General features: G+C 39.3%; 2 protein-coding genes, 1 long non-coding RNA gene and 2 other non-coding genes across 7 annotated transcripts; 3 read left to right on the top strand and 2 right to left on the bottom strand.

Moving 5' to 3' along the window:
- The first annotated feature begins 1,961 nt into the window (after positions 1-1,961).
- Positions 1,962-4,234, top strand: LOC135674280 (uncharacterized). 2 transcript variants are annotated; one of them, XM_065183990.1, is made up of 2 exons: positions 1,962-2,291; positions 2,446-4,234. In XM_065183990.1, exon 2 carries the CDS (start codon positions 2,528-2,530, stop codon positions 4,181-4,183), a length of 1,656 nt encoding a protein of 551 aa, XP_065040062.1. In that variant the 5' UTR covers positions 1,962-2,291; positions 2,446-2,527; the 3' UTR covers positions 4,184-4,234. The 2 variants fall into 2 exon arrangements, with proteins under 2 accessions (XP_065040062.1, XP_065040063.1); XM_065183991.1 differs by having other exon boundaries at positions 1,962-2,334.
- A 3,331-nt stretch (positions 4,235-7,565) lies between these two features.
- On the top strand, positions 7,566-11,249 carry LOC108952954 (uncharacterized). Of its 2 annotated transcripts, XR_001978218.2 has the most exons (4): positions 7,566-7,741; positions 8,225-8,373; positions 9,450-10,688; positions 10,776-11,249. It is a non-coding gene; the product is annotated as an uncharacterized LOC108952954 (long non-coding RNA). The 2 variants fall into 2 exon arrangements; XR_010513574.1 differs by having other exon boundaries at positions 7,585-7,741; positions 9,450-11,249.
- Positions 11,250-12,477: 1,228 nt separating this feature from the next.
- LOC135674279 (AT-hook motif nuclear-localized protein 20-like) lies at positions 12,478-14,668 on the top strand. Its single transcript, XM_065183988.1, has 2 exons — positions 12,478-12,619; positions 12,895-14,668. The coding sequence occupies exon 2, from the start codon at positions 13,519-13,521 to the stop codon at positions 14,329-14,331; it is 813 nt and encodes a 270-aa protein (XP_065040060.1). The 5' UTR covers positions 12,478-12,619; positions 12,895-13,518; the 3' UTR covers positions 14,332-14,668.
- A 4,316-nt stretch (positions 14,669-18,984) lies between these two features.
- On the bottom strand, positions 18,985-19,055 carry TRNAG-GCC (transfer RNA glycine (anticodon GCC)). Its single transcript has one exon. It is a non-coding gene; the product is annotated as a tRNA-Gly (tRNA).
- Positions 19,056-19,148: 93 nt separating this feature from the next.
- TRNAG-GCC (transfer RNA glycine (anticodon GCC)) lies at positions 19,149-19,219 on the bottom strand. Its single transcript has one exon. It is a non-coding gene; the product is annotated as a tRNA-Gly (tRNA).
- Positions 19,220-25,797: the final 6,578 nt, after the last annotated feature.

Raw genomic sequence — 25,797 nt, 5'->3', positions numbered from 1 at the left:
TCTAGCAAGTATGACGAAGTGGACATCAAACTGCTTAGTGGCTCCAATGCAGGAAAGTATGATGCTAGATAAATTGAAAAAGGCGTATAGATACATACATCTTTGCACTTAAATGATTCTGAAACTACATTTCGATAAGAATCTTTCATCTGCCAGCAATGTGAATGATAAACTCGATACTTATTCAACCAAATGTAAAACGAAATACAACGAGGATTATGCTGTGACACCCGCTGTCCATAATACATCTTTTTCTGAGGTGGTACAGAAGCCAGAATCCAAAGCTTTGGATTTACCTGACGATAGATTAGCATCTGCAATAAGCAAGCTTAGGGCAGAAGGAGAAGCCTTTGCCTTTGCTGGAGAACCTAGGAAAGACACCCGATGCAAAGCATGTCGAAGGTACATACATACAAGTCTCAAGTATGTGAAGAAAACTAAGAGAGAGAAAAGAAAGATGAAGCCTATGATCGAAGACATATAGTCTCGTTTCAGCCTCGAGTAGATGCTGATGGTTGGTGGTTCACTCGTCTCCTTATCATGCTTTCAGAAACAATGTGGGCAAATATCACCTTTAAGTTATTCGAGGACATGCTTGGTTGTGTGATGAGATGATGATACCTGTGTTTTGCTGCTTCCTACACCTTCATGAAGGAGACGAGCCTACATGTCACTGCAAAACATTGAATTGATTGTTCTCCAATATACAGTTCATTTGACCATGAAAATATTACTGTAACCCAACCATTCCCCATCCTCGCAACTCTGGTTCAGATGAGATTACCATTGACATCTCATTCATCTGTTATCATATAGCAGCAAGTCTTACCTGTTCCAAATGTAGGTGGATAAGATCTGATTGAAGGAAAAGGAGGCTGGTGATGTTGAATGCTGTGCACTTCTCTTCATCCTCTCTGATACGAGTTTACGTATTCGCCATGACATAGCCATTTGAACTCCAAAAGCTATAAAGGCCAATGCACCAAATCCCACATACAAAGAACTGACGACAGCCAAAACCCACTCCGGTTCAACTGCGGCACCATCGCCTATTAGAAATGAAGGGAGAGAGAGAGAGAGAGAGGGGGGAATGTACTGCTGGCAAAGGCAAGTTGGGTTGGTTGAGGTCCCAAGTTGATGATGTTCTGCACGAAGGGAAAACTCCAAAGGGATAGGAACTTGCGGAGATGGAGATGGAGATGGTACGAAAGCCAAACCTAAGCCATGCAACCCTTTTTGACCTCATCCATACTTGGCTTTACTTAACCCCAAAGCATGTTTCCATTGGTTTAGATGATTCAAATATTAAGATCCCACTTTTAACACACGGATAGGAAATATCATCTCTAGATAAAAATAATTTCATACGATTATTCTATTTTATTAATACAAATGAATAGATATATATATTATTTAAATTTATTGGTTATTTTTATTTTGGAATGATCTAATAAAAATGAATGTGTCTGAAAATGAAGGAAAAAGGAGAAACACTTTTACGGAAAATAACCAAAACAAAAATCTTCTGTCAGACAAAAAACTGGAGAGAGAGAGAGAGAGAGAGAGAGAGAGAGAGAGAGTGACAGGTTAAAATATTCAAATTTGAATCTCATATAATATGATGTCTAGCCTTACATATTGAATTATATGATGTATATGATGAATGTGAATATTATGTTAATTAAGTAAATGATGAAGAAATTATAAAACCTATCAAATATGAATATTAATTATCAAAAATAAATAAAATATATTAGAAAAATTGCATGCATAATGTGTAAATGTACCTATTTCACTCACTCACATATTAAAGTTCATTGACTCAGACTGTCTCACCCACTTTTATCCCTACCGTATTCATACGTCTTTGATATAATATTACGGTATTGTACGGTGTGTGTATATATAACATACCCAGAAGCTTCTCTCTCCATGTGCTGCTCTTCTTCCCAAGTGTTTCCCTCCCTCCCTCCCTCCTCTGTCTCCTCTCCTCGTTTAAGCGGCCTCCGCAACACTTCCCTCATCTAATTATGACTCCCTATGTTCGGAGGAAGGCGACGAAAGAAGGAATCCAATTCCGCAACTCTGCCGTCGTGGTTGGAGAAGCAAATTGAGGCGGAATTACAACTCCCGACGCTATCCCCTTCCTGGTGTTGTCAGTTTTTGTAGGCTATCCAAGTCGCCGTGTGTCGAATCCCGGAAGTACGAGTTTGCGCTACTCTCCAGTGTTGGCTGGAGGTCAATCGTGCTCGGATTGGAATGGAAAAGATGAGATCTTGGGAATCGAGGAGGTGAATGAAAGATTCCAATTTTTCGTCCTTCTGAGCTGGCTGTGTATGACTTGAATTCGTGCTTGTTTTAGGCTGCTGATTTCGTATTAAAGATTGGATTTTTTTGCCCTGCGAAAGCGCTCAATTTTCCTTTTGCTTGTTTGCTTCTTCGCAGACGACGAAGCCTTGTTTGAATCCGATCGGAGGCAGAGGAAGATCAGGGGAACGCTAGATCTCGCCAGCCGCGGATAGACAATATGCGGACTTCCGTCGCTGCCGCCGCCGCCAACACCACCAAGAAGAAGCAGATGAAGAAGAAGAAGAACGGGTCGAAGCTGCCGCCGGATGGCGGTGCCTCTACCGCCACCGTCGGGATCCTCTCCTTCGAGGTTGCCAGCGCCATGTCCCGCGCCATCGGTCTTTACCGCTCCCTGTCCGAATCGGAGATGGCGCGGTTCCGCTCCCAGACCCTCACCGCCTACGGCGTCAACCACCTCGTCTCCTCCGACGAACCCTTTCTTCTCTCCCTCGCCCTCGCCGAGAAGTTGGACGACCTCAACTGCGTCGCCGCCGTCGCCGCCCGCCTGGGCCGCCGCTGCTCTCATCCCGCCCTCGTTGGCTTCGAGCACGTGTACTCCGACCTCCTTGCCGGCCGCGTCGATCCTTCCGGCCTCGGCTTCCTCTCCAGGGACATGGCCGGGACCATCCGCAAGATGGAGCGCTTCGTCTCCTCCACCTCAGCTCTCTACGCCGAGCTGGAGGTTCTCACGGAGCTGGAGCACGCTGCCAAGAAGTTCCACCAGAACCCTGCCCACCACGCGAGCCGCCAGGCCTTCGACCAGAAGATCCAGTGGCAGCGGCGAGACGTTAAGCACTTGCGTGACTCCTCCCTTTGGAACCGAACTTTCGACAAGGTCGTCCTCCTCCTCGCCCGAGCTGTCTGCACTATCCATTCTCGGATCTGCCTCGTGTTTGGGGATACAATCGGCACCCTGGATTCCCTAGTTTGTGATCAAAGTTGTCAGCTTTCAGACCAAATTGTTAGTCCAGTTCAGTACCCAATTCATTCAGGGTCCCTAAGATCAGGTTCCCTGGATAGCAAGTCTGTGAAGATCCCTGCCGTGGCTTCTGATGTTGTCACTGCTGTTAATTTCCGGGGAGAGGGTCTCCGATTCCACTGTGGAGCAAGTCCTGGGCGCCTTTTCATGCAGTGCCTCAGTTTAGGCAGCTCTGCTCTATTGAAGGATAGCGATGAGCAGTCAGAGAAGGAGAGTTGCCTCAGTCGGCCTGCAATTGGTGTTTTGGTTCCATTTAGTGATGAAATAGTGCAGAATACAAGTGGAAGAAGATCAAAATTTGGGCCAAGGAGTGAGGTAATGATGCTTGCGGCACCCTCCACCGTGGGTGGATCAGCTCTTGCATTGCATTATGCAAACATCATAATTATCATTGAGAAGTTACTAAAGTATCCGCATTTGGTTGGGGAGGATGCAAGAGATGATTTGTACCAGATGTTGCCCTCGAGCTTAAGAGCAGCTCTTAGAAAGAGCCTGAAGTCGTATGTGAAGAATTTAGCTATTTATGATGCTCCACTTGCACACAATTGGAAGGAAGCACTTGCTAAAATCTTGAGCTGGCTGCTACCCATGGCTCATGATATGATTCGTTGGCAGACTGAGCGGAACTTTGAGCAACAACAAATAGTGTCGAGAGAAAATGTTTTGTTGCTTCAGACTTTACATTTTGCTGACAGGGAGAAGACAGAGGCGACTATTTGTGAGCTTCTGGTAGGGTTGAACTATATTTGTCGGTATGAACAGCAGCAAAATGCTTTACTGGATTGTACAAGTAGTCTGGACTTTGATGATTGTATGGCATGGCATATGCAATACGTTTCTCAGCTCCACTTGTAATTCATCAAGATTGAAAGAAAAATGTGGTATTTGGAACTTTACCTTTTCCTATTTCTGCATCCAGCAAAAGGAAAAGAGTTGCTGATTTTTCTTCTCTAAGGTACAAATTCTTATTTCTAATGGCTATGAATCTTCCGTTCAGAATTCAATGATTAAGCTTATAGGAATTTCACATTTTCATTCACTGTGATTTTTCACGACTGTCACATAGTTAAATTTTATGTGTATTCCTTTCAGCTTTTGTATCTGTTTGGTAAACTTACAAGACGGGTACACCATAATTCTCATTTATATGGTAAGTTTGTTTGCTTGTACGACTTATACATGTTTCAACTTTTATGAATTCACTAGCAAAAACATGGTTGATTGGAATTGATACTCGTAGAACTAAACTATGCATAGTTAAATGACAACACTTATGCTTAGTGTCTACCTTACTCTTTATAAGTTCCTTATTTCATGGTTTGCCAATCCCTCAATAAGTATATTTTTTAGCCATAGAGATGGAGAACCTCCTCCAGCTTCACATATCTCTATCATCTTCCCTCAATTATATGGCTCTGAATATGATGTATCACCTGACATTAATAAGCTTATGAAAGAAAAAGTATCATTTAGGATATACAATCTCATGGTTCTACAATCTAAATTCCTCTGGTCCTTGTTACTTGTTTTTCAGATAGGTATTGCAAACATGAATATTATGCATCATTCAGCAGTCAGGTGCCTTCTCATAGGAGGATTTTAAATGTTAATATTTCTAATTTTCTTCTCTACCTACTTTTATAATCCATGAAGTGTTTTTTGTGCATCGACGAACAGTGAAACAGGTCCCTATGTTTATCTAAGTAGCAGTGGGTTATGTTTGTCTTGCAAGTTAGTAAATAATGAAGGATTGAGGTGCTAATGAGCTGACAGCAGGCGAGGGAGCTGCCAGTTTCCTTTTCATCACAAACAAACATACTTTCCAGTATATCCTTTTCATGGGTTTGTGATGTTGACTTAATATTCTTCTATCATTGGCCTATGGTGATACAAAATTGTGCAGCACCTGTTTGTGGAATGTTGACATGTTTTCTTCCAGTCTCCACGTTCCTTTGGTAATAATCCACTAATGAAACATCTCTTTGTATTATAAATGTCCATTATTTGACCTCTTTTTAAAATCTCCAATTCAATTAATAATATAGCATCGAGCCTTCTCTCGTCCGTGGACTGTAATATATTTTCATGCCTTAATAGCTATGGATCTTTCTAGTCAGTTGCATTTCATCCCAGTAGCAGCCATTTGTTGTAGCATAATGACAGTAGGCAACAGTTTAAGAGCAACATCGAGTATGTTCTGCTATGGTTCTAAAGGAAATGGATACATGCTAATTGATTCCCGACATTACTAAGCCAGTAATATTGAATATTTGGTTAGACTGTTGAAAACCTTATTTTCAGCATAAAATCTGATTTATGGTAGATTTTGATGTAACTTTTGCTTGTGTCTCAGGTGTTTGTAAGATTCAGCTAGCGATGACCATTGTGAACAATGAGGTTTTGCAAACACTATCGGTCCTACTTGATGAGCGATTAACTATGGCAAGGCGGTCTCTATGGTTGCAAGACTTGTGTGTCTTTTGTTAATAACATACACATGCTTACAAAAATATGGTGTCTAAGCAATTGTTAGTGATAGCAGAAGTTTTTACATGGCGAAAATGTTGGTGTTCATTTGTTTGACTTGTGGGTTCTCAGAAGCGACCAAGCATTCAACCTGGCCCTTTTACTCCAATTCAAACATTTGAATTGGAGGCAGGTGCTGCTGGCCACAGATGTTATGGTGTATTATTCATGCATGACAGTGCAGCTTCCTGTTGTTAAATGTTGGGCCCAATTGGTTGAAGCCATTAATGGTGGAATTAAAGCTGGATAGAGACTGGGAGGAGTGGGTAGGAGGAAGATGAGCATTCTCATGTGCTAACCTTTGATGCTGAATTAATGGTGCATTAATGTATTTTCTGTCAGATGATGGCCAGCTGCTGCTCAGTTTTGTTGCAGGAGTCTACAGCATGTTGGGCTCCATTTCCTACCTTCTCTGTCATCTTCTTCCTTTGAACACGATAGATTGTTCGTTCTGGGAGATTAATCCATCAAACTAATGGCATAGTTTGCTCAGGAAATCTTGGTTTTCTCTGATGATTCAAGCAGGTTTACTCAGAGATGATCTCCTCTTTTGTTATTGTTTAGTTTCATATTAGAAATGAGTTAAAATTTGAATTGATTTATAAGAGCATGATGAGTTTATTATTTTGCAAACACGACATAGTTTTCGGAATAATGCAAATCTAACTCTCACTAAAATGATAAAATAGTTAAAATGTTGAAACAAGAAATAGAAAGTTCCAAGAAATTAGGCTTTGATCCTTTAAGAAATTCTAAAAAATCTAAAAAATAGACGGGAGAAATTACTCCCAAAGTAGAACTCAAGAGTGAATCAATAGTTTAAAGATGTCTTAAGAATCATACAAGGAAAAAAGGGAAAAAAATATATAAAAGGAGATATTATGTTTTTCCATTAACGTTTCTACAGAGTGCATGCGGAGAGAGAGAGAGAGAGAGAGAGAGACATACTCATAGCTAGTTCGGAGAGTTTCATCTACTTCTGTCGCAATGGTGGGTCAAGCTTTGGTAAATGATTAGCCTCACACGAATCATGAGCGTTTCACATGAACGACTGTTCCCTGAGAAGACTGCATCTGTTCCTATCTTCACAAAGATCATCATTGCATGCACCGGTGGAGGTCTAAGCCTTCTGCTTCTCATTGCAAGTCACTTTACGTTCTTTTTCTGCTACGTATGCATGCCATGCGGAGGCTGCGTGTGGCTTTACGAGGCGATGCATTGGGTCGAATCAAGCGACAAGCGTGCACCCCTTTTGCAGCAGCCCGCAGTGAAGCTTTCGAAGGGAAAGGCTAGTAAAAAAGCAGACGGCCGATGGGTGCCGGCCGCCGTGCAAGCAGGCATGTGGTCGTGTCTCTGTCACCGGCTTGGTTCGACCTCGTGAATCGAGTCAATTAAGTGGGCCGGAGTGAGCCTGTTAAAGGCCCAAATTTTAAGGGATAAGCTTGGGCTTCAGGGCCAGAATTTGGCCTGAAATCTCCTCTTTTATGAAGTATTATCATTTGTTATGATCCGATTAATTAGGATATTTGACCAAATTGACCCGACCCGTTCTTTTCGGTTCAAACTTCCTTCAACGCGACCCGACCCGACCCGACCCATTCTTCTCCGACCCAAACTTCCTCGCATCCATCCACAGCATCACTGCACGTCCCTTCCTATTCTAAGCGTACTAATCACCGTCCAACAAACCCGTCTTCTGCGGTTTCCATTGCAACAAACCCTTCCTCTTCGTCGCGGCCAACTCTTCCGAATCGGCGAACGCCACGTGGCCAGCGCGTAGTATGCAGCGCGTTCCGCATATAAAAGCCGGTGAGGGATAACTCCGTTACCCCTTTCTTCGTCTTCGCGGTTCACACCACCGACACCGCTGCATTTGGGTACTGCGAGGTAACCCGAACCCTAGAATTGTTGTCGACGGATATTGTTGCGTCCTAAGACACAGGCTCGTTCATCTGTTCATATGTCTTGGATCGAAGGTCTCGCCTTTTCCTCCTGTTTTCCCCTGTTCTCGTTACATTTCGGAATGGGATAAGTCGAATCTTGTTTTGCCTTTTTCGTGGGATCTGTCGAATTGATTGGTGTTGTGGATGAGTTGTCACCGAGAATAATTACGATTTAGGAATTTAAGTGCTTCAAGTTCTCGTTGATCAACTAGTGTTGTGATTTGAGCTTTCTTGGATGATTTGTTGTCTGAATTATGGGGGTTCATAACTCAGATTTTATCATAGTATGAGTTGTAGAACGACGAGAAGACCTTTGAATACACGTTATTTGTTCGATTAAGAAACGGTTCCAGAATGAATTGCTATTGATATTGGTTCCTTTGTGATGTAATTGTTGCTAACATTTTCCCTTTTTTTTTTGCTAAAGATGCAATTTTTTATCCATTTACTGAAACGACCACACCTATGGCGCTGCATTTGTGGCCGTCGCGGAATATACGGAACGTTAAAAAAGCAGAAGGCATCAGGATAAATAAAGGAATTCTCTGAATTCACCAAACTTATGAACTTGAGAAGGTACGTCCGTTATTTTATTTTGTTTCCATCCAAGGATTTGCTTCGAGGACTAGCTTTTGCGAGATTTTATGACAAAAATTAACTTTTTTGCATATAAAGCGCTCCACAGTTCGTTTGCCCTGTTTCTTTTTGCATTAATTGTTCAGTTAATTTCATGGAAGTTCATATGAACAAACTTTTTAAACTTTATGGCTATTTCATATGTTCATATTTTTTTCCTTTCAATTATTAGTAGAATCGTCTTTTGGTCTTTGCATTTCTTATTTAACAATATTTTTGGTAAATTTTAAATTGAAAGTGATCTCACTGCATTTTAGTACATAAAGAGACATGAATCTTGTTTATGCATGTCAGCGCAGTTGTGGCTTGCCCTATAAATTTCGAACTATGGAATATGTTTATACTCAAACTGGGACTGTCTCAAGTTGTTGAATAATGGATCACAGCAGCTCAATTTTAGAGCTGATCCTTAAGTGGTTGACCAATAACAAATTGGCACCAATTTTATGCTGTATGCTACTAGAGAAAACTTTGAATCTCTTTATAGTTTCAAGAGGAAAACTAATGATGGACAAACCAAAGAGCATCATTAGAGTTGAAGGACTTGAAGAATGATGTTGCATTAAATTAACAACGAGTTTTTTTGGAGAAAGGGAATTAGGCCCACTTTATGCCAAAACAGAAATTATTAGTATAAAAATATGTGCTTGCCAGCAGCAGCAATTGAATTTAGCATTTTGGCTGTTAAAGATTTTCAACGCATTAAATGGACTGCTTTTATAGAAAGCTTGAGTTTAGGCCGTGGCACAAACTTGACTAAAATGCATTGAGTTTCATTAGTGATGCTCTAAGTGTAGCTTTTTTATTACATACGGTAGCTCATATGGTGTGTTCCTTGATAGTGGCATATTCGACATAAAGGAAAGAGTTAATTCATTTTTTGAATTGCATTGCCTATTAGCACTTTGGCAGTGTTTTTTTTGGATCTTCAGCAAAATTTGTACTTTATTCTAGTATTTTAAATAAGTCCTTGAATTTGTCACTTCTTATCTTATGTTTAATTTAACTGCTTGCAGAGAGAGTATCGAAACAACAGAGCTGCTCTGTTTGATAGCATTGAGGAGGGTGGCATTCAGGCCTCATCTTAATCGTCTCATGAAATTGCTGAGTATGACTAAGATAAATATATTGATGGGTTGCAAGATAGAGTGAATTTTTAAAAAAGAGTAGGTCATTTACAATATTTTATTTGATTTTTTGGTAAATATTTCCTGACTCATTATATTTTATCAAGTCCTACTCAAATTTCTCTTGATATAACTGTTGGACCTGTTGTTTATCTTGTAAATATATTTCATAGATATTGTGATTGATATTAGAACAAATATCTTTCTTAAGATTGGAAGCTTCTTGATGGACCTGTGCTTTTTTTGGTTTTGTGATGTGTTTTAGCTCTTACTTCTTCACTGCCACTAGTGACGGTTCTTTTTTTGTTGGGTGAGGACCGGTGACAGTTATTTTAGTTGATGCATGGGTTTAAACTTGACACCCCAGCTTCAGTCATATTTTTATGATCTACCTGGTCATGTTCTTCCAGATTATTAGAATTTTGTTTTTGATGATGAATGTGTAAAATATTCTTCTTTAGAGCTGTTCCATATGGACTGGTAAGAGATACTCTGTTGTTTCTTTGTCCAGAGATATCTATTTAATGCTATAATGTTTGATCTTCAGAACTCTGAGCCCTGCTAAGGAGTCATGCTTCATATTACCCAGTTGAAGACCTTAATATTGGTGGCATATCTTTGGTCAATATGCAAATGTTACACTCTATGATTAGATCTTGTTTTTTTTCAAGATCACCCAAAATATTTTCCCCTTCTCATTATTTCTAAAATTGTCACAAATTTACTTAAAAAGTTTTATTTAGCAATCTAAAGAGAAAATATCTTCTAATTTTCCAGTTTGTGTATCCTTTTCTTATTTTCATTTAATTGTTCTTGTGCCCATCTCTTTTATTTGAGTTTGGCAATTCAATTAGTTTTTCATCTTCTGATACATCAGCAGTTTAACAGAGAAATTATGCCTTTGTCATTTATTTTTATTGCAACAATCATCTCAATCATTTCCTTTTTTTTGTGGCACAGTTGATGCCTATTTATCTATCTTAACATGCAGCGACAAGGAATTTAATTATCTTAGAAAACTTGGCTATTTGTTGCTATTACATTTTAGTTATTATGATCATCTTGGTGTGAAGTTGATGGGAAATACATGAAGAAGTCGAGATCCATAATCATGCCTTGGACCAAATGGTATGTGCAGGGCACATGGGGGCTTCTCACTCTCTTGTTCTTTCTCTAGCAAAGTATCCAATTGTGATTTCTTGGTGTTGGTTTTAGGGTCATGACATGGATACTTCCAGTGGAGTCCTTTCTGGAACAGTTGATCGATTCAAGATGGTAAATACACTTCACATCTGTTCATTGGGTTTCTACTTCTGTTTTTGACCAAAATTAAAGTTTCTTCCTTCGGTTTTTGAGGAAAAGTTGAATTGCAGAATGGCTACACTTGTGATCTCTTTCCTGGTGCTCTTCTTACTCATGTATTACCTAACCAAGTAGAAATTTTCAGCTTTATAGTACACAAGCAGATTGTTGGTCCTTTTAAAGTGATTTATTGCGACTGTATCCCCCACGCGTGATATCCTTTTGCGTACTATTACTGTATATGTGAAATTGACACCTTAGATGTTGAATCTTGTGAGGTTGAAGACTAAGAATGAGTCCTATCATTTTCAGGTCTTTTATCTTGTAGTCCTATCATTTTCCTGTTGAACGTTTTAGAATCTTAATAAAGATGATGAATTACTTGAATGATTGTGATAGGATGCTTGATCCTGCCAACAATTTTGGAAGGTATCTGAAATGTGTTGTTGATATGTTCACGTCGAATCAACGATACCAATAAAGTCGTAAGTCTTAATTATTTGTGTTGATCATATAAATTTTTTATCGCTCTTGAAATTTGTAAAACGTCATATGTTTAGTTAAATTTAGAGTATTTAAATTTTATTTATAATTTTTATTAAGAGTTTTTTAATTTTTCTTTGTCTTTCCTTATATCATTAATATTAATTATTTTATTTTTTTTCTAATTATCGTATGTATAGATCTCCTAAGCACATGTTTATACTATCTTAGATGATGAATTACTTAAATTATTGTGATAGGATGCTTGATTTTGCTTATAGTTTGTCTTAAATGTGTTATTAATATGTTTACGTGGAAAGTCTTAATTATTTAGGATGACTACATGAATTTTTTGTCATCTTGAAATCTGTAAAAAAATCATATCTCTAATTAAATTAATGTACTTCAATTTTTATCTATAGTTTTCATTAAAAAAATTTTAGTTTCCATTACCTTTTTCTCGTATCATTAATTTTAATTAGTTTATTTCTTCTAACTACGATACCTATGTACAGGTATCTTCTATGAAATCGATATTTAGCTCATCAATAAAAATATATTTTTTTTATCTTTCCTAGTAATTACACAAATATATACATCATATGTTTAATGGAGCCTCTTTAAGTATTTATGATTGATTTTTGATTGGAAATGTTGCAAATAACATCATTGATATCTATCTATAGATATGCAAAGAGAAGAGAAATGAGACCCTAAGAGAACATTTAATTCTTAATTTCCTCTAATGAAACTACCAAAAACATTTAATGTATTCTCGTAATCAACATTTCATCAGCAATTTCTCTTAATCACCATTGATATCCAGTTTCTTGAGAAAAAGTAATCGTGATGGGTAGTAATGCAAATCTTTGTTACGAGTCATCTCTTGTAAGCTGAACAACTTCTCAAATTGAAATCTCTGCATCAGAGAAAAAGGATTCAAATTAATTTACCACCAATTAGATCTTCCTCATAGCGACATTCTGATCCCTTCAATTGACTTCATGTTGTTGCTGAGAGACTAAAGGGAAGACAGAGATCCTGCAGTCACTGCTCTATAAATTCTGCTAAGAACTATATATATATATTTGCAGGGGGCGTGGAAGAGATGGGCTGTTCTTGAAGTGAATGGAGTTGAAAGCAGCAGAGTCTGAGTGCGTCGAGACTCGATCTCTCACGAGCATCTCTGGTGGAGGATTGGGACGACGAGGCTTGAGACAGGGACGTGCTTCCCACCTTCCCATGCGCACGCGGCCCTACACGCGAGCAATGAGGTAAACAATTACCATCTCTCTCTCTCTCTCTTACACTGTTCTATTATTTCTCTTTGCACCACCCTATGGCAACAACTAAAGAACGTCCCACCAGTAAACTATTCCATGTACACCCCATCCGCATCTCTCTCTCTCTCTCTCTCTCTCTCTCTCTCTCTCTCCGTCTCTGTGTCACACACACACACATACGATTGGAAGATATGGCCTCGCTTTCTCCTCTCAGTGAGTGGCCACGTTTTCTTAATTACTACCACTTGGCTGCTGCTTCTGTGTAGACCGAAAGAAGAGGAAAAGGGCAAACTCCCGTTTCTGCCCTCCTCTGTGTGAGAAGATCGGCGTGGAATTCTGTTTTAGGTAGTAGATGTTGAAGGTTCTTCTTGCCTCCTTCCTTGTCCATCATGTAGACCAAACCCAATTCCCTCCTCCCTCTGCCTCGCCTCTTCCGGTGGATGACATACAAACTGACTCCGAGCTGCTTCCTCTTGCTCCCACCTTCCTCCTCGATCTTCTCCAAAGAAGAAGCTTCTCTCAGTTTGCGTCCCTTCTAGTATGGTGTACAGATGAGTGGAAGAGATAGAAGCAGCAGCAGGAAAAGAGGAGTCGAAGGAGAGAGAGACTTTCCTTCGTCTTCTCCAAAGAAGAAGCTTCTCTCAAGTTTGCGTCTCTTCTAGTATAGTATACAGAGAAGAGGAAGAGATAGAAGGAAAAGGGAGATAGAGAGAGAGAGAGAGAGGGAAAGAGAGAATTTGTTAAATCTTCAGAAGCTTTTCTCAGTTTGCCTCTCTTCTAGTATATTGTACACAGAAGTGGAACGCATAAAAGCAGTAGGAAGAGAGAGAAAGAGAGAGAGAGAGAGAGAGAGTTGTAGGTTGGTAGATCTGGTGCTTTAAGCTGACAAGATGTCGAACCCCTGGTGGGCGGGGAACCTGGGCCTTCCCAGAGTTGAACCGGCGTCCTCCGGTCGCAAAAAGCTGGAGGACGAGATGCAGCCCAAGGGAACCGAGCCCTTCGGCTCCCGAGCAGACGACGAGGACGACCGCGACAACAACGACGACCCCAAAGAGGGGGCGGTGGAGGTCGGCAGCCGCCGCCCCCGCGGGCGCCCCCCTGGATCAAAGAACAAGCCGAAGCCGCCGATCTTCATCACCCGCGACAGCCCCAACGCACTCCGCAGCCACGTGATGGAGGTGGCCGCCGGGGCCGACGTAGCCGACTGCATCGCGCAGTACGCGCGCCGCCGGCAGTGCGGCGTCAGCGTGCTCAGCGGCGCCGGTGCAGTCGCCAACGTCACGCTCCGCCAGCCCGCCGCACCCGGCTCCGTCGTCGCCCTGCATGGCCGCTTCGAGATCCTGTCGCTCACCGGCACGTTCCTGCCGGGTCCAGCCCCGCCGGGGACCAGCGGCCTGGCCGTCTACCTCGCCGGCGGTCAGGGCCAGGTGGTCGGTGGCACCGTCGTGGGGTCGCTCATCGCGACGGGGCCTGTCATGGTGGTCGCCGCCACGTTCGCTACCGCTACCTACGAGAGGCTGCCACTCGAGGAGGAAGACGAAGCCGCAGGCGCCAACGCCGGATTGCCGAGCTCACTCACGGGTGGGTTGCCCGATCCATCGTTGCTCAACATGTACAGCTTGCCGCCGAATCTAATGCCCAACGGCGGGCAGCTCGGCCACGACGCGCTCGCGTGGGCTCATGCGCGCCCCCCGCCATACTAGTTTAGCAGGAGGACGACGAAAGAGAAGCTTCTCTTTGCTTCCATGGTGTATGACGGTATTCCTTGGAGCTTTTGGCTTCTGTTTCCTCGGATGTGGTGGCGTGCAACGATGGTGTTGGTGGCAGCTTAGATGCCCTTACTAGCTTAGCATAGCCTACAATTACGTTGTACCATAGCTAATAAGCAGGAGAGATTGGGAAAGCTGGAAGAACAGCTGCTGCTGCTGCTGCTGCTGCTTCAAGGTCTGTCTCGAGCAACTCTTTGATTAAGCTATGAAACCATGGTGGATGCCACCATTGTATAGTTTGATATGCAAAACAGGAATCACTTGAGAACTACTGTTGAGTATTGCATGTTGTGTTCTACATATATTATTACTCTTCACTGATGCTCATTTTCTTCTTATGGTCAATCATTAGGGCCACTGGAGCTGCATCATTATTGCTAGGTTGACAAGTATGATTGATACTTGACACAAATCTACTTGTAGAAATATATGCACCCCAGTAGGAGTATATGTCACTAATTATAATGTTGTATACATTTGAAATCCATTTTTCTTGCATTTGAACAAAGATAGAACAATGGATCAGACTTTTCCAAACAAGAGAAGAGGATGTGGGCAATTGTTTACTGCTGGACTAAGGCAAACACATACAAGATTACAGCTTTCACAATTACAGTGAAAAGGGTGTTTTCCAGGGAAAAATATGCAGCACATCACAACCTCAAAGAGCTAATAAAATATTTGGTCAAATTTGTTGCACTAATAGAGAGTCATTTTAATCTGTTGTCATTACTACAATGCTTTGTTATTTTTTTCCGGTAATTATCGGTCCATTATCTCAGTGCAATACCCAAAACACAACCTAATGTTTAATTTTTAATTATCTCGCTCGATCGTATATTCTATTGGGGTATATATATGTATAACCCATGTATTTTCTACATTACAAAGGCATACCACATAACAGTAAACAAAAAAGAATTTTAGTATGCAATTTATCTTGAAACAGTATTCATTGCTCACTGAAAATAATCCTAGATTTTTCATTGATAATAAGTGACTTCATTTGCCAATGTATAATGCTTAAACCTAATCTCTCAATCCAAATAAGCTAGCTATTGACACAGAGTGAAGAGTGGCAACTAACTAACTAAAAAGAAGAAGAAAAAGCTTGAGAGATTGAGGGCAGAGAATTCCACATAATGATCATTAAAAATTGCTAATTAATCTAAAAATCGTTTTGTTAATGTTGATGCCTCAAATAAGTGAAGATCATCAATAGGAGGATAGTTTCCCCAAAGGCGCACTTTAGAAGATGGTGGTGTTGAAAAGTCTCTCTTAATCAATAATAAATCATCATTTTTTACATGGTCAAAAGATGCGTAGATGCCATATCGAAGGCCAATTGCGATGACTTGTGTTCCACGCCATGTTTTCGTGGAAGATATATTAATCTACTGCTGCTAATGTGGACCAAATATGTCTCATAATCTATCTTCTAGGATAATTTGTCGCATCATATATAGGGATCCAAAAGATTCAATGCATAATTTTGTGAAGCTAACTTGTTTTCCATGCCATAAGTTTACCACACCTACCTTATTTACCTTCTTCTCCGAGTGATGCTTGTTACTCTTAGAGTTGTAGTCTTCCTATCTCTTTCATGCCGGTAGAATCGATAAGTATTTTGTGATTTCTATAGTCAAATATCTTAAAATGATAAGAAATTCTAGAACGAGAAGGAGTTGTAGTGGAGAAAGAAAATCTCGACAATTAGGATTTGGTTATTCTAAGTTTTGATAAGGAAAGAACAATATGCGAGGAATATTTTTGATATCACTGAGTTTCTTGAGAGGAATAAAAATTTGTATTTCACCGAGGATAACTCAAAGAGTATTGTAATTGATCTTATGTGATGAAGAATTTGATTTTCTCTATTAACATAGAATAGATAAAAATTATCGAACCACATTAAATCTTATATTAATTTTCTAATATAATATTTTAATCATTATTATATTGCATTCTCGAGGAGTAAGAGAGAGATTCACAAACCTCTTGATTCCTGTGACTGCAAATGAATGAATGGTTCCTCACTTGGGTTTAAGAAAAGCTGTGATAAGCTACAGTAATAATCTAGCATGAACAGGTCATATGATACTAATCTTCATGCCTCAGTGTATGTATAATATGAATCAAGAGCAATGGAGACATCAAAAACTAGTAGATCTTGTTCTAATCAGCGATGACTAACTTTTCGACCATAGAAACAGTCAACATTTGATCTCTCTGCTGAGCAAACATGGATAGTTTCTCGTCAAAGAAATGCATAATTGATGGTGTTCACAAATGAGGACACCTCAGCTTCACATGGATCACATGAACTACTTACTTTATTCCACCTAATATTTGATTAATCAATGGCAACTTGGATGTAGCATTCCAATGGAAAACCTTCAAGTCCATCAACCCTAACAGTGAAATCATTGCATCCACTAATAATAATAATAACAACAATAAAAAACACTCTTGGATCCATTAGATTCCCCCACTTTGGTATCACTTGCTTTTCCAAGCTCAACCTCATTGCCACCTGCTACAGATTGAAAAGATATCCTTGGAACATGTAACAATAGTATTTGTTATATACTGAGATAGTGGTAACCAATCGATAGGGTTCATTGCCTAAGCATAGCTTGCCATCGCATAAAGAAAAGACACAAATTTGAGTGGTCCTTTCCCTGCACTTGGTTCGTAAAAGTTGAAGAAGGAAGGAAGAACCAATGGATCATAGCAGAACTACATTTTTTATTCCTAATGATCTAAATTAGATTGAACCTTGAGAAGCAGTCCGCTCTCTTTGAATGCGAAATGTTTGTCAGGAGAAAGTTGTGCATTCTTTGAGTGAGTCCATCAAGACAACTGCAGTTTGGGCCAATATAATATACTTTTTTGAATCAAAATAACCTACACATGAAGAATTCAAGTGGGTTTCATAGTCAGAGAGAACCTGAGGATGAAGGCAAAGAGATGTGATTTCCAAGTGATGAGTGTGTCATCAACAGAGTTCAAGTGGCACCTTCCTTGTTGTGATGATATATCTATCACTAGTTAACAATTGAATTGAAATGGATTCTTATAAGTGGCCTTCAGACTCAGCCTAGCCAACGTAGAAGGAATATGTCAAAGCTTGTAATTTGAGTAGCACCATCAGATCCCTTTGCTCTCTAGATGATGCTGGAAAGAAGAGTTCAGTGGTGTAACATCTGAACACAGTTAGCTCAAATAAGTTGGAAGGAAAAGAATCAGTCTATATATATATATATATATTGGAGGTTAGCTCAAAAAAGGAGTTTGTAGCACTCGGGGAAGCTTTTTTTGAACTCAGTCCATGCAATCGATTACAGTCGACTTGGAAATCAATGATTTGGCTAAAAGTTGCATTAAAAAGTAACTGCAGCGATTACATTGACCAAATTGAATGTGCATCTGATCGATGAAGACATGTCTCAAAATATATCTTCGACTGATTTTAACCCACCTAATGCAAAAAGGGTTCTCAAGGACATGTCCATCAGCACCCGAGTCAAATTTCCATGGTTATGTTATCACTGGAAAGATCTCTAGACGTACTTGGGTGCTGTTTTGGTGGACCTTCTCCATTTTGAAGTATTAGTGGATCAACAGGTGATTGGATATATGAAAATAATCTCTCTCTCTCTCTCTCTCTCTCTTGGAATCGCAAGTTCTCTCCTGAAGTGATTCTTTGGTAAAAACTGCAGCCTAAAGTATATTTTGTTGCAGTGACAAGGGTTCTTGTGCTGGTAGTGTAGAGATTGTTGTGTGAGGGACTGAGCATGCCTTTTAGAATTGGTAATCATCTAACATCACCTACACACTCCCCTTCCCTGGTCATCGAAGTTCTGATACTGTTTGGTTGAGGACCCTGATGAAGCCATAGAAGTAGCAGCACAAATCCTTCGTTCCTCATGCATGTCCTATGAGTTGTCTTTACAGTGATGTACACGGATAAGAGAGCCAGCCTCCTCGAGCATAAGGATTTTTACAGCTACTGGAATATGACCCAGCTTTGCAAGTCGGATGGCCAAATGGAGGTAGCTGTTAAACCAAGAAGCCTCCTCGAGCAGAAGGATTCTTCTTACAGCTACCGGATATATTTGGATAAGAGGGAAGTTTACTCCAACCATCATCGTCTTCCTTGAAGTGGACATAAGCAAAAGCATTCCACATTCTAAGTAAGGTTCGCAATGAGCTAACTTCTAAAAGAATCAGCAACATCCCCAGAGACGGATCCCGCAGGGTCGAAGTCTGTTACTTCCCATTCAGTGCCCTAAAAAGAAGGGAGTACACGAAGGAAAAGGGAAAATAACAATAGAACGGCATCGAGAGCGAGAGAGAGAGAGAGAGAGAGAGATGATGGGATGTGGGCGTGGGGTCCGAAACAGGCTTTGGCGGAGCGCGCGGGAAAAGCGACGGTAGGGGGTACGTAGAGGGGCCCATGTCGAGTGTCGCCCGCAAAATGCGGGGAGGTTCTCTGAATGATGTGGTGTCCTTGCTCCCGCCCACCCCTTCACTCTTCCCGTTATTCCGCACCAACAAAGGCAACGGTTGATAACCAAAAACACATGCACCGGCCGGGAATCGAACCCGGGTCTGTACCGTGGCAGGGTACTATTCTACCACTAGACCACTGGTGCTGTGATATTGTTGTTGGGATCACTAATCTTCTATAGTATTTGAAAAGAAAGTTAATTGTCTATCAATCAACACCAACGGAAAAAAACATTAACTGCACCAGCCGGGAATCGAACCCGGGTCTGTACCGTGGCAGGGTACTATTCTACCACTAGACCACTGGTGCTGTTCCTTCTTGATTGCCAAAATAAATATCTATAGGGTTTTAGAATATCAAAGCGCCAACAAGATCAGAATTTTGGCGGATTATAATGTTATTCTTGACTGTGGATACAGATAGAATTGATCTTTACATAGATATTCGAAAGAGTTTGGATAATAAAATTTTGATATCAAAATAAATAAAATTTCAATATAAATTGCGTATGAGAACATAAAATCTCGACCATCCCACTTTCATCCCCTAATATACACGTACACCTCCTCCGTTGTATCATGTTTTCATTAGTGTGGGTGTGCCATTTTTCAATATTGCCACTCAAGTATCGAAGCACCAAAATTGCAAAATACCATTCTAACATATTGAAGGATTATATTTATATTATCTTTCACTACGATTATTTATTTCTTTCTCTTTTTTCCTTACTCTGTTTCTAAAAAGTGAAGAAATCAAAGTCTCGTGCCTACTCGAAGCAACAAAACACTTACTCCCATGGTCTGAGATATGCACACGACCCTGATGAGCGCAGCCGACAACTGCATAAGGTCCTGCTGGGAATGGCATTGTTGGACTCTGTACATGGAGGAGGTCGTACATTATGATAAAAGTGACGAATATCTAATCAGAACAAGAAAGACAAAAAACTGCATCTTTTTAGTCTGAACAAATTGAGGTGTAGGTCTTACAACTGGTCTCAAAGTCTGCAAAAGTTAAAAGATTTATTTGAGATTTGAAGTCCCATATCATAAAAAGAATATTTAAACAGTTTCCTATAGCATCATTCAGCCGACAAGGTATTATGATTTCAAAATAAGAGACTAATAAGATACTGCAATGGGTTGGAACAAAAATAAAACAATTACGACCACATTAAATTCAATGCAGTAATTTTAAATGCTGGCAATAAGCATGTTCCCTATCTTCGGTAGTAAAACCATCCAATGCGAAAGCTTTCTTAGTATATAAGATCTTTCAACTACCATTATTCTGTTCCCTATCTTTAGCATGGACTCTAATCTAATGCTTATCAAACAGTATGCTAATCACCAGGACGTCTCAATAAAAACCTCCTCCATGTATTACTTTTACTATTGATTGGTAGAACACTAAAAAAAAGCAAAGTATAAGATACAATTATAGCCGTGCCCTCTAAATTCTGTCCTTTTTCCCTTATTTCTTAAATGGTCTGTTGCAAAGAATGTGTCATACAGACTAGCCTCTAAATGTGCTGATAGGAAAGCTGTATCCCTGACATAAAAAATTAGCTTTATCTACCTAAGAAATTTTTTTTTGGCTAAACCCACTCTGTTTTCTATAATGGAGGGGGGCTGACTTCGGTTTTCTTGGGTCATTCCTGCATCAATACAATATGATTCTCATCTTTACTTTAGTAAAGGAGTGGGTGGGGGTTGTTCAGTTGTCATGTCTGCTAGCTTACGGTCAAACAACTATCTTGCTTTAGACTAATAAAGTTATGCTTTGTAGCCCAAAAAGAATGCAAGCCACCAAGCCCCATAACTGCTCTCGTAATGGGAAAGGCCTTTTCAGGGTAAAAAGTTTGATTCTATGACAACTTGCAAGCTAATTGACATGATTCAGACACAACACAGAAATTATTCTTGATGTCTAGTTCATGCACTGCTAACAAAAGATGCAATGCATCATCTGCAGGTGAATAAACAGGGTAGGACAACCATTGTGTTTGTAAATGAGTCTCCAGAATAACATTTCAGTCTTACTATTTAGGTGAAGAAATAAACAGAAATCTAATTCATTTAATTAACAAGCAAGGGGAAAAAAAAATCACTAGGCAGCCGGACATTTTGAATCTGAGGTTGTTTGTATTTGGATGAACCTAAATTTTCCATGCCTCCATTTTAACAGTGATGATAAGAACATCTAATGCTTAAATTCCCTTAACAAAAGGGCATCTATTCTTACATATCAGCACATCCTTGCAGTAGGAAATTGAAATATTTTAGTTCTTATGCATGTCAATTTTGTGGCGATAGCTATCCATGGTGCCCTGATCAGTTAACAAACAGTTGTCACTGTGAACCTCACAGAAGTGGCAAGCAAAGTTGATCAAGCATTTGGTTGAATGACAGCACTAAAACATGATGATGAGAAAAGGTTCAACATGATGAATGTTATCCTTAAGATGGACTACCAAAAAGAATATGCTTATGCTAACTGAACCTGATACAGGATAACAAAGATATAGGAGAAGCCACATTAAAGTAAAAAAAGAAAACAAAGAACTATTTCAATATACGTCATTCAAAGAAACCACTACTCCAACCACAGATCTTAGCTAGATACTGCAAGTAACTTCCAAAGTTCAAAAATATTGAAACTAAAGGAAGTTGTTATTTTATTGACCTGCCTTTGCAGTGAATACCAAACAGTATTGCCCCACTCCATCCGTACCCAGTTTTTCAAAGGAATGTAGATTTTGTCTTCTATTAACATGAAGTAAATACTTCAATTAAAGACTTACCAAGATAAAGTATTTAAAATGTAACACTTAAAAAAGACAATTTGCATATTTTCAAAGTTTCAATTTAATGTTTTTCATGTTATGATGAACACAAGATGATTCAGAAAGCTGATGCTTTGTGTCCAATTGTAGTGCTGTAAGAAATATGATGCTAGCGAATAGAATAAGGAATTCCTGAAATGGTTAGCAAGTGGAGACCTTCAACTGAAAGCCCGCATATAGCCCATTTTAATCACTTCATATTTGTCAGTGTCATGTCAATTAAAAGGGGTGCACATAGTGGTGTTACAAATGTACAAGTGTAAAAGGAACATCCCAGAAAATCCTTCTCTCTAAAGATGATGCACTATCAATTGGCATAATCCTTCATCCTTCTACAGATGACAAGTAACAGTTCAAGTTGCAATCTAATGGATTTCTGCAATTAATCAGTCAGTCCAAAGCAATCAGTTGGAAACCACTTTGATGTTTCCTATACTCGAATGTCTCAAGTATGAATAATATCTTTTCCCTCACTCAAATTTCCAGTTAAATTTCTAGATACAGAAACATAAATGTAACCTAGAGGTGGCTACATCATTGTCACTGATATCATACAAATTAACCGATGACAAAGGATACCCTAACATCAGCCCACTGGATAAAGATAATTTATAATGGATGCAGTCACTAAGAACCCAACAACAACAACATTATGAAAATCTAGATTAGACAAATGAATCATAAAACATCTACTGAGGGCTATTGTGTTCAAAGGCTATGGAAGTATTACACAGAAGCCTTTGTCAAAAGATATAGCAGATAACACGGTACAAGAAGTTACAAGATTATAAAAGTTGATAACTTGTAGTCTTTGTCACAGAGCATGAAGGTCAAATCATCGTTCCTCAATCTATATATAACCATGACTGATGAAAACCAATTCAGATTACAATGCCAGATTAAATCAGTGAATCTGGAGAAGAGTATGGCTACTTAACATGCCAAGCTAAAACTAACTCTAGAAGTAGATGAATCCATGATCAAAGTCAGGAACACCTCAGTCTCAATAACCATAATTTATTATAGATATAACCAACTTTAATAATGAGCTATACCTGTGGACAGGACTGTTCAGGACAATGAATATAACTAGGAAGCACAATGATAGTTTAGGCATGAATGTGATATTGATTTAAAGGGAGCGTGAAAGAGACATTTAGAATCAAACACAGGAACGATAAAATTAAGATAGTATTGGTGCACATATCAGAGCAATGGACATTGTTCAAAAGATCTTGATTAAAACAACTAGTAGAGATGATAGGCCCATCAAAGTTATAAAGATGAAATGAGGAAACACTATAACGAAAGATTATGTTAAAATTGAAAACAGTATTAGCCAGATTTTGATCCACATCATTATGATCATATATCAACATGCTATCCATATACCTTATCTTGTAGAGAGTTATATGTGTGCATATACATGCATTATAATCTTTGACTCCAAAGTTTTGAATGTTAACACCAGCATAAGTACACCTACCATGATGACAGGACATCAGAAAGCAAAACCAGTTTTCTAATATTTCACATTCTCAAAACATAAAAGAACATATGCAATGCATAATTTATAATAGTTTCTCCTATGTGTCTCCTCAGTGCTTAAAAAAATTACATATGTATTGGAGAAACATGACCTATGGAAATGAAGGGCTGAAGAAGTGCATTGGTTGAAAAAACATAAATTAGCCTGCAGTGCAATTCACTGAAAGAGATACCTGGAGCTTCTAATAGATGTAGCATTCGAAAGGTTTATGTTTGGCCAAGATCATATATATAGGTATGGTTTTGATGTCATCATAATTGCATCTTAGAACCCAATGTTAAGTAGTCTGGCCCAGAGCTTTCTAACTATAACTTGACCATACTACAATTTGAACAAGACAAGCAGGTTATTCAGATGTCTATACGATAGTGTTCTGTTTACTAAAGCAATATAATTCTTGAATAAGAACTTTTCGATGACGATGACTGATGGCATAAACTAACAATCTCTATTAACCATAGTTAGTAATAATCTTCCTAACCAATAAACTAATGGATCATAATTTAAAATTAAAAAAGTAAAAAAAAAAACTAATCAAAGCCTCAGTAGACAAATTGAAAACAAGGGTTAAGGTCCTAGCCATACTAGCCAACAATTGACATAGTATATGCTGAACTATGTGAGATCAAACCAGCCATTTGCCAGGTATTGCTGTTAAAATTCCATATATTGGCAAGCGTTACATGCACCCATTACTTGTAAGAATGCCAACATCATAGTAAGTATGCATCATGACATCATCAGCACCTCAATCAACATATAGAGGCTTTGTTAGGTTTTGGAATCCCCAATATCTTTGGAATAAAGTAGGCGGTTGCCCAAACAATTTGTTCGACACACACATGCCCAAGCAATGTGTGGTTTTACACTGTCAAGTAGATGACCGCTGATAATGTCGAATATGGTTGTCCTTCTAAGTAACGCGAGAGACAATCTCGACCATCTCTTGCATTCAAGTGGACCATATCAAAGCATCCAATGTCTCAATCACTGTCATCTCAATTTGCCAAAACAGGAAAAGACCAGCAGGAATAGGCCTAGAAGGATCGTTCTCCGACGCTTAGATCAGAATTTGATATGGAAAAAAATTGGAATGCTTAAGAGTTTAACAGTGCTCAAAGTATGATTAGCCATTGACTGCATTAGGATTCTCCTTTTGGTATTGTAGTTTTCTTAAGGACAAATCAGTATGCACTGAACATTGAACTTGCTCTAGCTAATTCTTTTTACAGTCAGTTGTGGATTGAGACAGAGGATTGCTGACTGGTACTGTCACGGTCACCTATGTCACATGGCATCTCTGTGATTCATGGGCCAAAAGGACCAATGTGTTCACCCTTATGAACCACTAAGGAGTAAACTATTGTGACAAAATTGAAAAAGCAATTCACAATCAGTGTATAAATGCTCATGCAAATGTGTACCAATATAACTAGAACAGCTAGCAAACATGCCACAGCTACTGAAGATTGATTACAAGTGTGACATATCATTCGATTGCTAAATTGTAATATCAGGAAAGAACAATAAATTTAACAGAGGATGATAATTATGAAACATCATCAAGAAAGACCAATAAAGTAAACAATGTGAAGTTTCAAATAGAAAAGTATTAGATGGTGCACTGACTAGATAGAGGCCAAAATTTACCACATTGCTTGGTCCTACATGAACCATATTCCAAGTCCAACAACCTACAGTCGTACAAGCAACTAAAGATTTCAAACTGAAGCTAAATAGTGCTAAATGCAATTGGAAATTTATTAGATATAAGCAGGGACATGAAATGGAGGACATACCATGTTCTGGCTATAAAATGAAAAAAAGGGAACAAAAAAGTGTGCCCTGCTAGCCAAAGATGGAAAACAGGGACCCTTACTGATTAGCCAAATTTAGGAGAAGACCAGAGCAGAATATGGTCAAACTGCATCATCCTTGCACAAAGATATATAATTATGTATATATACAGATACATAAATGGACATGTATGTGTAAAACCTTTCTAAGCTTAAAGATTCTCACCAAAAATTATGCAGAAAATGACCAATCAAACTTAGGCAGTATAAGTCCTGCAAAAGATCCACACCTTTTACTTGATAGCAACACCTTCCCATGTTTTGCATGTACTCCATCCTGAATGAGCTTCTTAATGGCCCAAGGTCTACCCTTTCTCCCATGATTAGAGTCAATAACAGGTTTAGGAAACAGGATTCCATTAACCAAAACTCTTAAGTCATTTCCCACGACCAAGTCTAACCTAAATTAGGGATTCCGTATATCTGCAAAAGGCCAAGGAGACAACTCCAGCAAACTGTGAGCAACATAAGGATTCTTTGCTCCTTCGAGCTGCAGTTTCGGGGATCAACTGCTTTCCACTCAAAATCCAACAAGTCGTCACTATTTTCACTCTTCTTGCTACAAACTATCCGAGTAACAAAAACTAGACGATGCCACCTCGCATCACCAATTTTGATCACCTTTCTTTTCAGTCAT

Source organism: Musa acuminata, chromosome BXJ1-5 (assembly GCF_036884655.1).
Source record: "Musa acuminata AAA Group cultivar baxijiao chromosome BXJ1-5, Cavendish_Baxijiao_AAA, whole genome shotgun sequence".
Lineage (NCBI taxonomy): Eukaryota > Viridiplantae > Streptophyta > Magnoliopsida > Zingiberales > Musaceae > Musa > Musa acuminata.
Note: the sequence above shows the minus strand (reverse complement) of the source record. Positions and strands in the feature narration are given on the sequence as shown.